General features: G+C 46.2%; 1 protein-coding gene across 7 annotated transcripts in view; it reads right to left on the bottom strand.

The window, feature by feature from the left end:
* Positions 1 to 12,340, bottom strand: part of PLEKHM1 (pleckstrin homology and RUN domain containing M1) — a 47,539-nt gene that overhangs the window by 31,617 nt on the left and 3,582 nt on the right. For 2 of the 7 annotated variants that reach the window (XM_072746954.1, XM_072746957.1), the window contains 3 exons: positions 9,369 to 9,457; positions 6,865 to 7,112; positions 4,563 to 5,195 (listed from right to left, as the gene is read on the bottom strand). In XM_072746954.1, coding sequence (XP_072603055.1) covers positions 4,563 to 5,195; positions 6,865 to 7,112; positions 9,369 to 9,416 — 929 coding nt within the window. In that variant the 5' untranslated portion in view covers positions 9,417 to 9,457. Of the gene's footprint in view, positions 1 to 4,562; positions 5,196 to 6,864; positions 7,113 to 9,368; positions 9,581 to 12,340 lie in introns of all 7 variants that reach the window. The other 5 variants (XM_072746955.1, XM_072746956.1, XM_072746958.1 and 2 more) reach the window with 4 other exon arrangements.

Below are 12,340 nucleotides of genomic sequence, written 5' to 3'. Positions count from 1 at the left end.
GGGACATTTGCTAACCAATTGCATGTGTCCAAACCATTGTGACAGAATGAGGCCACTTTCTGAAATGAACTAGGGAGGCAGATTTTTGACAGATGTCCCCTGTGAGGTCCCAGGTCCTCATGAAGTCCTGAGAGGTTGGGTGGCAACTGGTTAAAAGCAGGGCCCCAGCATCCTGGCTTGGGCTGGCACACTGCTGTGGCCCCACATAGGTTCCTTAGTTCGTGGACTTTATTCCTTTACCCATAAAACCGGCATGTTAACAGCATCCACCTTTTGTGACTGTGGTAAAGGCTATGTGAGATAACAGGCAAAATGCTTAGGAGAGAGTCTAGCACAAAGTAAGTCCTCAATAAACAGTAACCTCAATTTGTTTCTGTGGCTGTTCTTATTATCACTGGTAAAACTGCTTAGCTTCCATGTTCATGAATATTAAAATGTAAGGAAAGGAGAATTATGGAAATATTCACTTGCATTATGAAAATGCTTATCAATGAATCCTAATCTGTAAGACAAATTTTATTTTTATTTGTATTTTTATTTTAAAGATTTTATTTATTTATTCGTGAGAGACACAGAGAGAGAAAGGCAGAGACACAGGCAGAGGGAGAAGAAGGCTCCATGCAGGGAGCCCGACATGGGACTCGATCCCAGGACCCCAGGATCATGATCCTGCCCTGGGCCACAGGCAGATGCTCAATCGCTGAGCCACCCAGCATCCCTGTAAGACAAATTTTAATGACAGGGTAGCCTGGGTGTTGGAATAAGAAATGCCAAGCTTGTGTGATAATTTAGAGCTTCTGACAAATCAACACCAAGGTCAAGGTCAAGTTCACAGAGCCTCACCAGAATCAGTGCCAGTTGTCAGGACCCAAAGTGAATAAGAAAGATATACATCAAGTGGAGAAAAGTGCTAGAGATGAGGGGTTTTTTTGTTTTGTTTTTTGTGTTTTTTTTAGAGATGAAAATTTGAAGAACAGGCAAAAGAAAGAAAAATTTCAAGACCTTTGAAGAAAATGCAACATTGGACTGAAACCACTCCAGTCCTTCCACTTTTGTTCTGTCTAGCTCAGGGCAGTGTTTTTCAAAAACTGTCTATTCAACAATTCTAGAGTGCCTGGGAGGCTCAGTAGGTTAAGCATTTGCCTTTAGCTCAGGTCATGATCTCAGGATCCGGGGACTGAGCCCCACATCAGGCTCCCCGCTCATTGGGCAGTCTGCTTCTCTCTCTCCCTCTGCCCCTCCCCGCTTTATGAGGTGGTAAAGCATCACTGCCATGCTCTTTTTCTGAGCATGTGGACTAGCGTGTTGCAGTTCATGGCACTGTCTGGTGGTCAGGGGCACTAATAAAAGCACGGAGGAGGGCTGCATATGCGAATAATCATTTCCCTCAAGAGAAGGCCTTATGATAACGACATTTGACAAAAACCACTACCCACAGTTTTGCACATGTGTATACAGAGATGAACAGTGGGAGAACTGATGTCACAGGATGCCAGTAGTAAAATGACAATGATACCACCTACTGGAGCACTCATCCTACGTCTTGACACTGCTCTAAGCACTTTACATACCTTAACTCATTAATTCTTCTTAGCATTCTTATCCCCATTTTGCAAATGAGAACATCAAGGTCAGAAAGGTTGAATGCCTTGCTCAAGTCAGGGAGCTGGTTGATAGAAGACTCCAGTAGTGTGGCTCTGACTCCACATTCCTAACCTTTGAACTGGAGTTGTGCTACTCAGTGGTGGCTGTAATTCAGACCCAACCAACACAAAAGAAGCCATTCAGGGCATCAATCCTCTATTCACAAAGCAAACTGCAATTTGATTTCCAGAAAACCTTAAATTAATACATCTCATTTAGAATGTTATGTGTTTTATACTTTATGTTTAATTTGTAGAGTCGTGATTTTAATGTTATAAGAGTTATAAGCACATAGTATACATGCCTAATTTTAAGTCACAAATATAATAAAATTAAGTGAACTCTTAAATGTTGATGACAATCTTTACCCTTAAGACATACCCTCTAAGAAGAGCTGGTGTCTGGGGATACGCAAAGACCAACTTCGAGCCCAGCTCTCAGAGGGATGGTGCTGGATGAGTATTTGTTCATTTGCATGTGTTCAGTGATTGCTGCTTCCTCACACCATGCCCAGCACTGGTCTGTACATCCTGACCCTCTTCCCTCGAGTTTTCCCATCACGCCCAGGACAACACTTCCCACCCAGGGTGGACAGTCACTGATTCAGTGACCTGCAGCTGGAATTTTCCAATCACAAGACTCATGAAAGATAAAAGCCAGACACATGACAAAGACACATGGCTGGCCTATGGGAGGAGGGAGGGAGAAGAAAGGGCTCCAACAGGTGAATTAACCCAAATCACACCACCAGCCCAGTGGATAGGTAGAGATTGCTCCTTTCCAATATGTTCTATCTAAATTCTCCCACTTAGGGGTGCCTGGGTGGCTCAGTGGTTGAGCGTCTGCCTTCAGCTTAGGGCATGATCCCAGGGTCTTGAGATTGAGTCCCACATCAGGCTCCCTGCAGGGTGCCTGCTTCTCCTTATGTCTCTGCCTCTCTCTGTGTCTCCCATAAATAAGTAAATAAAATATTTTAAAAATAAATAAAATAAAAAAACAAATTCTCCCATTTGATGTTCAAAAGTTCTATCTCATGTGCTCAGTGCTCGGAAGCCGCTTCAGGGGTCTACCAGACACTGTTATGTGTGCGGTGCACTCCGAGGCATCTGACTGGATTCTCAGACAGTATGAGGGAGTCTCCATTTTAAAGATGAAGAAACAACTTTGTAGAGTTAGCAGTTTTCCAGCTGTTATTGAACTTGCAGGTGATGGAATAAGGTTTGAAATTAGATGCATTGCAAGCCAGTCCATACCAGCACCCAATTTGGTGTTATTTCTACACCAGCTGGGAACCCTATGAAGACCTGAAGCAGGAGGGTGGGGGCACCCAGAAGTAGGTAAGAAGGTCCGAAACACAGGTGGGGGAGCATGGGTCTGGCTGAAGGAGGTACTCAATAAAATATACCATTATCTACCTATTAGATGAGCAAATATCCAAAAATTTGACAAAACCTTCTGCTGACGAAGCTGAGAGAACACAGGTACATTCCTAATGGAGAGCAAATAGGCAGTATCTGTGAAAATCACAGATTAATGTATCCTTTGGCTCAGCAATTCTGTTTCTGGGAATTTACTGAACAGAGATCCTTGCATAGAATCAAAAAATCACATGAACAGAAAGATCACATGAACAGGTTATTTATAGAAATGGTGAACTCCAATGTCCATTAAATACAGGGCTGGTTAGATAAACTAACCAGTGATGGAAAAATATGCAATAAAAAAAAAATAAAGAAGCTCTGATATGACACTCCAAAAAAAATACTCTGATATTATCTCTTCCAAAACAAGGTGTCAAAGAGTGTATTTAAGATAGCTTTTGGAGAAAGGGGTCAGGGATAAGAAATAAAAAACATTAAAAAAATCTGTATATTCGGGGATCCCTGGGTGGCGCAGCGGTTTAGCGCCTGCCTTTGGCCCAGGGCGCGATCCTGGAGACCCGGGATCGAGTCCCACGTCGGGCTCCCAGTGCATGGAGCCTGCTTCTCCCTCTGCCTGTGTCTCTGCCTCTCTCTCTCTCTCTCTGTGACTATCATAAATAAATAGTTAAAAAATTTTTTAAAAAAATCTGTATATTCATATTTGTTAGATGCATATGCATTTAGAAACATCAGAAGAAAATGTAAGGAATTAATAATTATGGTGACAGAGGTGTGAAAGGCTTTTCACTGTATACATTTTAGACTTTTTCCAACCATAAAAATAGATTATCTATTTTAAAATTACTGTTTAAAAAGCCTGGATAAAGAAGGCTCTGCTTGTGGTAAGCATGGCATAACATAGAGAGATGGTGAATCACTTTGTATACTTGAGACTAATACAACACTGTATATCAACTATACTCAAATAAAAAATTTTTTTTTAAAGAGAAGGCTCTGTCCAGGCTCCCCCTCTAGTCAAGTTCATTGCTCCACACACTCTTCCTCCACACATCTGCTTGGCTCCTTTTGTCTACTATCTCCTCCAGTCATCATTCAGGGTGTGTGTCCTCCCAAGGCCTTCTGGGAGGTCACAGAGGAGTACCCTTATCCATCATGCTCCATTGCATTTTTGGAATAGTATACATAACTCTGAACTGTTTATTTCCTTCCCTCTAGGGCGATAATATTTTACACTGTGTCTCAGAGAAATGAGGTAACTTGCTCAAGTTCACCCAGGGGCAGCGCTGGATGAAGCCTGATCCAGGTCTGAGCCCCACCTAAATCCATTCTCCCCACTGCCCTATATGGCCTGCAGTTACAGGTCCCAGAGACTCTGGTCCCTGAGGGAGAGAGACGATGTCCTCTGTCTCTCTTTATGCCCTTATAGAGGTCAATGCTCAGTAACAGACAATCACATGCTCGAGGAAGGGAGAGAAAGAGGAAGAGAAGGAGGAAGGAAGGAAGAGAGTGGGGGAAGGAGTGGGGAGGGACACTCACTCTTGCAGAGACGGGTCTGAATCATCGGCATTTGTTGTCCCCAGGTCTGAGTCGTAGGACATGGGCTCCTCGGAACGATCTGGGTCTGGGCTCTTGGAGCTATTCTCTTGGAGCAGACAGCTATCAGAATTTAGGCTGCAAGACAGCTGGGACGAACTGGCCGTGTCCAGGCTGAGGGAGGAGGCAGTGAGCTTCCTATTCCGTCGGATCTTATGGCCCGAGTGCTGGACTTCGATGTCCTCTGAGCCTGAGGAATGGGAAATTGAATCCAGAGACTCTTTCCGCTGTAGTTCTGTCCCAGAGGTAGTGAGGGGGTCAAGCTCAGAGAGTGGGCACAGCCCAGAGAGAGCCAGTGGGGTAAGCGTCCACTCGTTCAAGATGGCAGACTTGTAGGAGAGCTCGAATGATAAGGATGTCAGTCCCTGCAGGAAGCTGAGGAGGAACTCCCCCTCCTCGGCATCTCGAAGCAGGGCTGTGGGTTGATAGTACTCGCACAGGCGGGCTGGCTCCTGGAGGAGCAGCTTCAGGTAGCACTCCATCAGGCCATCGTTGAGGGCCAGTCTCAGCCAGGCCCGGCAGCGGCCCACGTCCGTGCTCACGAAGATCAGGTGCTCCAATTCTGAGATGATGTGTCTGGGGATGGGGAGGGCAGACTTGTTTTAAGAAATGATTTCCAATCACTGAGGTCTTGTTTTATCCACTGGATAACAAGAGCCGATAATAATGACTGTAAATATATAGAGGCTGGAAAAAAATCTTGGATAATAGTGCTCTACAGGGAATTTAGAAATAATAAGCCATAACCCCCAACTTTTTGAGGTCTCTGTCAGGAAGGATAATTGCCATTTTCATTACAACTACTTGGGGGCCCCTGACGTCATGCGCTCTTCCAGCAGATGTCTGACGAGCCCTTAAGTACAAGATCTTTGGAGCTGTGAAGATACAGGGTAAAGACATGGTCCTGCCCTCAATCCAGGTAACTACTTCTCACGGGCACACTGAGGTGAACCCTGTTGTCAGGAGGGCTGGGGTGGGAGCCAGCAATTATTTCCAGGTCTTGGTAAGAGAAAGGCCATAGAAAAGGCAGGATCTGAGCTGGCCAAGGGGATTTCATGAGGTGAAAATGGCAGTGTAACCTTCTAGGCCCAAAGGACTGACAGGAAAAAGGTACCAAGGGCAGGGGAGCGACAGCTTTGTAACAGGAGCTGCGAGCACTCCAATTACAACATGGGGAGGTAGGAAGGGTGGCTGGGTTGCAAAATCAGGTAACGCAGGGTCTTGAGTACCCAACTGGTGGGGCAAAGAGGAGGCAGTGGTCCCCATGCCCGGCTGTGCATCAGAATCACCTGGGAACTTGGTCAGGACACAGATTCTGCGGCCCCCAACCTAACCAATCAGACTCCAGGCTAGCATTTGAGAGCCTGAGAGTTTCTGTACAGGAAAGTGATTCAACCACAGTGGTGCACCACTCTGGATCAGATCAGATCCTACAAGTACCAAACTGAGTTCCTGAATCCTCGGTCTGATGTAAACGCCCCTCAGCGTCCTGCGCATGTCTTGCCTGTGAGAGTGCAGACCAGGTTCCACAGTGCTCAGTGAATGAGCTTGGGTTAGCTGAAGCTCAGTCAATGCTGCCACACTGACTGAGCTAAGGAAAGACAGAATGAGATAAAGAGGACAATTGTGAAGCCACTGTTACCCAGGAGTGGGGTAAGAACCCGAGAGCGGGGAGTGGCAGTCAGCAGGAAAAGAGAGATAAGACAGACAAGGCGCCTTCAGGCAGAAGGTAGCATTAAGTAGCCCCGGGAGGAACAGTGCCAGCTACTTGCTCCACAGCCCAGGCACTTAGCAAGAGGGCCACAGAGGCAAGCGTCCTAGGGTCAATATTCAGATGATCTGGATTCCACTTTTTATAAAAAATGTGATACCTTGTCCTGAGTATAATATAGCTGTTGAAACATTCTAAGGCAGGGTCAGCAAACTTCTTTTGTAAAAGGGCCACATGGTAAAGGTTCTAGGCTTAGTGGACCACACATTCTCTGTTACAACGACTGAAGTTTGCTAGTGTGCTATAGAGGTGGCTCTTGCTAAAGGTGACCAGCCATGGGCTTGAAGCACCCCCAGCCATTGCTGAGGGCTCAGGGGCTCCTGAGGCTTAGTCTAACAAAAACCCCTACCTTGCCCATCTCTGTTCTAGAACACAGAGTGTCTCTGTTGCTTTCCCATGCAGCTGGACAAGGGGAGCCCCAAGTCCCACACTCTGAAGTTCCTCCCCCACCCACAGGTCCCCAGCTGATCTCACTTGTGGGTGACAGCTTTCAGGAGGGGCCAGAAGACAGGCTGAGGAAGAGGCTTCTGGTGGGCGCTTTTCTTCCTTTTCCCTCCAGTCTCAGCTCGAATGTGCTTGGCGTGCAGGCCGTGGATAAATACGGCCTCCAGGGCACTGCACATGGTGTTGGCATCTCCATCCTCGCTAGTGACCACTGTGTCCGAGGACACGTACTGCTTCTGCAACGCCTTCACGGATCCCACTAGCTTCTTCTTGATAACCTAATCAGTGTCAGACATAACACAGCTTTAGAAGATCCTGCCATGTAACTGCTTATTGCCAAATACACAAACACCCACAAATGTGTATGCATCTATGCAGTACATAGACATGGAGCAAAACTTGCATGGCTAATTATAGAAAACAAAGTCAAGGCATGGAGAAAAAAAGGAAAAATCACATACTTATATCATCCAGAGATACGTTTTTTTTTTGCAAAAATATTTTATATTTTATATTATTAAACTGAACTTCAAACAAAAACAACAACAAAAAAAGGAACTGAACTTGAGTGAATTGATAGCCATACATCCTGTGTTTAAGTACTGGTTCCATCACCTTTACAGCTAAAGGAGCTCAGGCAATCCACCTAGGGCAGCGGTGAGGCTTTTTATGACTATGACTCCATCAAGAGGCACCAAGTGCTGTTTTCAAACATGAAAATAAGAGCATAGGGACGACACCTGGGTGGCTCAGTGGTTGAGCACCTGTCTTCAGCCCAGGGCATGATCCTGGAGTCCTGCGATTGAGTCCCACATTGGGCTCCCTGCATGGAGCCTGTTTCTCTTTCAGCCTATGTCTCTGGCTCTCTCTCTCTCTCTCTCTGTCTGTCTCTCATGAATAAATAAATAAAATCTTAAAAAAGAAAGAAAGAAAGAAAGAAAGAAAGAAAGAAAGAAAGAAAGAAAGAAAGAATGAAAACAAGAGCATGGTCTACACTGAGAAAGATCCAACACCTGGCATAGGCCAAGGTTAGTGTCAGCTTTGTCTGTCACCAGCTGGGTCACCTCAGACATTTCACTTAACCTCGCTGAGCTTAATGTCCTCATCCGTTAAACGGAAAAAATACCTCCTGAACTTCAGCACTGCAGGGGATTACCCTGAAGGCAGGATTTGTCTTTTAATCATCTTTGTGTTCTCAACACTTGGCACAGTTCCTGGCACATATAAGTACTCAGTGAATATTTGTTGAGTAAGTAAATTTTAAAATACATATACATAAAATCCTTTGGAAATTTAAAGGCAGTTCAGGCATAATCTGAGCATGTCAAAATGTCCTGAGTGTTTTGAAAAGGACTAGAAGGGAATGCAGAAAAACTGGTTGGAATTATTAGCTGATAGAGTTATGGATAAATATTTTACTGTTTAATTTTTTTTTTGGCCCAAACAGTTCATGTTCTCTGAAAAGTCCAATGTTCTTTTTTTACAACAGCTGAATGAGGCATAATTTACATAGCATAAAATTCACTCATTTAGAGTACACAGTTCAATGGTTTTGGTATATTCACAGAATTGTGAAACTATAGCCACTACCTAGTTTTAGAACATTTTCATTGCCTCAGAAAGAAACACTGTGCCCATCAGCAGTCACTCCCTGTACCTCTCTCCCCCCACCCCAAGCAACCACTCATCTACTTTCTATCTTTGTGGATTTATCAATTCTGGACAGTTTGCCTAAGTGAAGTCAGACCGGGTGTAGCCTACTGGATCTGGCTTCACTTGGCATGTTTCCAAGGCCTGTCTATGCTGTGGCATGTAACAGGAGTTCATTCTTCTTTACTGCCAAATAATATTCCATTGTGTGGACACCCCACATTTTATTTACCCATTCATCGATTAATAGACATTTGGGTTGTTTCCACTTTTTGGGTATAATGCTGCTATGAACATTCAAACACAAGTTTTTGTGTGGACAGAAGTTTTCAGTTCTCCTGGGTACATACCTAGGGGTGGAACTGCTGGGTTGTATGTTGACTCCAGGTTTAACGTTTTGAGCAACTGCCATACCTTCCCATAATGGCTGTACCATTTGACATTCCTGCCAGCAGTGTGCCAGGGTTCTAATTTTTTCTACAACGTCACCACTTACTATTATGTCATTTTGATTTGAGGCATCCCAGAGAGTGTGGAGATGTCTCTTGCGATTTTGAATGCATTTGTCTAATGTCTAGTGATGTCAGGCATCTTTTCATGTACTTATGGGTCATACCTATCTCTGCTTTGGAGAAATCCTTGCTCTTTAGGTTCTTTAGGTAGCCTATGTTAAATCATGACCATTTTTTTTGTAAATTCCCATTTTATCACCAAAAAGATGTTCTAGAAAGGGCAGGATCTCCTCAGAGCCTCCTCCTGCTATAGCTTTCTCAGCCTGAGGCCTCACTTTCCAGACAATACTCGTTCATTTCAAAGTGAGAAAAATCAATGAAATGGCTGTCCTGGGCATTCTTCCCCACCGTTGAGCCTCCCTTGCTGCCTACCGGGATGGCAGCCCGGGGGTCCAGTCCATTCTCCACCACTGAGAGCATTTCCACTCACACAGCAGCTCCCTCGGAGAATCACATGACACCTGCAGAGACAGATGGTGGCCAGATGAGCAAGTTCCAGCTCACCACCCGGAGCCAATTCTTCCCTCTACCTGGAGCAGGCAGCAGCAGGTCAGCCCATCTTCCTCAAACTGCAGTGCAAGGGCCTTTGAATACAAAAGTAAAATCTAAGAGTGGATTTGAAGGAAGGAAATGAGGAAGGAAAACAAATCTGAGCGCTTGGGCCACTGCAAGCAATCACGGAAAGGGCTGTGGACTCCACACCAAATGGTTGCACCAAAAGGTAGGCATGAAAGGCTGATTCAGACACCGAGCTAAGGGTGCAAGGGGGATACTGCAGTGGAAGGTGCTGAGAGCCCACAAGGACCAGGAAGCAGGGGCTCACAATTTATACTCAGGGCCTGGGCCCTGCAACTGCCCCCTCTGACTCCTGTCCCAGTCTAGTGTCTGCCAGCTCAGACAGCGACAGGGACAACTGAAACAGCTTCCGAAGGTGGGCGGGGGGGAGGGGGGCTCTCTTGCTACACATCTGCCTCTCCTTTAGGCACAAGGGTCTAGGCTTGAGCAGCACAGCGACATGTCTAAAGGGAAAAAATATGGTTCTGACTCTCGAATTGCCACCGATCAGCACTAGGCATGCTGGGCCACCGATAACATCAGACCTCTCAAATGCAGATATAAATGCAGAAGATGCCTAGCACAGGGTCTGAGGATACCAAGGAGAAATGCCATCTACAACCCTAGTGTATATGGTCATCCAGACCTGCAGGCAAAAGAATGCCAGTGCCTGAAAGAGTATGTGCAAAGAATTGGAAGCAGATCCCTCAGGGTAAATCCCTCCGGGATCCAACTTCCTAGGGTGGGGGTGGGGGTCTTTGAGGTGGGCGAGACTTTAACCTGAGCCTGAGGAGGCTGCTGGCTGGCCTGGCTGCTCCCCAGTCACTTGGATTGACCAGGATGGGGCAGGCACCTTCCCTTCTAAATAGATCACTAATGACCCCAAGCTGAGCATGAGGGGGCACCAGAAAGATAAGTCATTGCTATCTCAAAAACTCATGGCCCAAATAAGTTAATAAAACCAAGGCATGGTTAATGGATTTTGTACTCTTTACATATATTGCTTCTTGCATTCCTCCTAATCACCCTAGGAGAGCTGTTTTATTATCTTGATCTAATAGATAAGAAATAGAAGAAGACCCAGGTCAAGGAACTTCCCAAGGTGCCAGGGCTGATAAGTAGCAGGTTCCAGCACCTCCCACCAGGGCAACTCAATCCTTCTGGAAGAGATGAGTGTGAGCCAGGGGTAAGGGGTGGGTGGGTCGAAGCTGAGGGGTCTGGGAGGAGGGCTTTTCAGTTGGGGTCCCAGGTGAAGGGGTGCAAGGGAATACCAAGGTCAGTTTGGTGGCAAAGATTTACAGAACAGTGGAGCAGACAGAACAGCAGAGTGGCCCTAAAAGATGTTAGATGCTCTGACTCAAGCCCTGGCCTTTGGAGCCGGCCAAGGACCCAGAGCCAAACTTCCAAAGGAAGGACACACAGACGGAGGCAGGTGTGTGTGGAGGATGGCCCCCGCAGAATTAGCTCTGGCCAGCACATGACAGACCACCAGCAAGCTACCCTCCTCCCCAGCCACATCCCCTGTCTGACTGCCTCTCCCTTCACCACATTCCCGGCTCCTATTCACCTGGAGTCTTATCCTCCTCTGCAGACCAGCTCCATGCTCTGGCCACCATGGCGATGGGAAAAGAGGATGGGATGCAGTCTGAGTCCCTCCTGAAATTGTGTCTGATCCTAGAGGCAGGGTTCCTTCAATGCTACCCCGTGCAGCCCCGCATCAAATCCAGGTTCTCGGGCTCCAAGACCCTGGCATCCAATCCCTTTCAGCAATTTCAGAAGGCTAGGGCCTCCCTTCAGGCCTGTCCTTCTAGACAGAGACTCAAGTTCCAAAGATGCCATTCCCTCAACCAGCCTTATGACTTGGACCTCAACAATCCGAATAGTAGGTCCATTAAGGACTCTTTAATTAATTAACCAAAAATAATAGAGTATTCATTGGAGGGATGGAGGCTTATTAGTGAGTGCATGCTCTGGCCAAGACAGGGTCTGCTAAACAAACAGAGTCAACTGATGATGAGAGGTCAGAGCAGGGCTGGATAGGAGACAACTGCAGCCTAAAACAAAGTGTCAGAAAAGTCACAAAATGACAACAGCACAGAGAAATCCAGGAGGCCAGCCACTTGACAATTCACAAAATAGGACTGAGACTTTGGGGTCAGGCCAAAGTTAAGGGTGTACTTTTCTTTGCAGGTAGCCAAAGCACCCTACCTAGACCTGTCCCACAATGCCTCAGGGAGGCAGGAAACTGGCTCAGAGGCAGGAACGTGACAATCTATGATGTGAGATCTCTGGGCTTTGGGTCTCCTCACTGCTAGATCAGCATTCCAGCAGGCTCTTGGGTGGCCTAGACCCCCAATCTACCATACTATGGGACTAGCGCCACTTCCTATCCTCAGAACAATCTTCACTAAGACCAAGAACCAAACCAAAGAGGGGGTGTCTCTTCAGGAGACCTGGGCTGAGAAGAGCAAGTAGAGAGCTTCAAACATACCTGGTGCCATCCTAAGTCTACCTCTGCCCCTCAGTATGGATTCACCGTGGCATAGGATCTCATTCTCTAATATTTTTTAATTCTTAAAACAATCCTGTGAGAGGAGGATGATTATCCCCCATTTCACAGAGGAGAGAACTGAGGCTCAGTACAAACAGGCCTCAGATAAGGGACAGAATTCTCTGATTTCCTCATTCCAGGTCCTGCGCCTTTTACCAGATCAAACTGTCTCAGGTCCTTGGTTCAAAGAGTTGCAGGCAAATTTATTACTCATAGACCCTTTAGAGGCACTCAGAAG

Source organism: Vulpes vulpes, chromosome 2, assembly GCF_048418805.1.
Source record: "Vulpes vulpes isolate BD-2025 chromosome 2, VulVul3, whole genome shotgun sequence".
Lineage (NCBI taxonomy): Eukaryota > Metazoa > Chordata > Mammalia > Carnivora > Canidae > Vulpes > Vulpes vulpes.
Note: the sequence above shows the minus strand (reverse complement) of the source record. Positions and strands in the feature narration are given on the sequence as shown.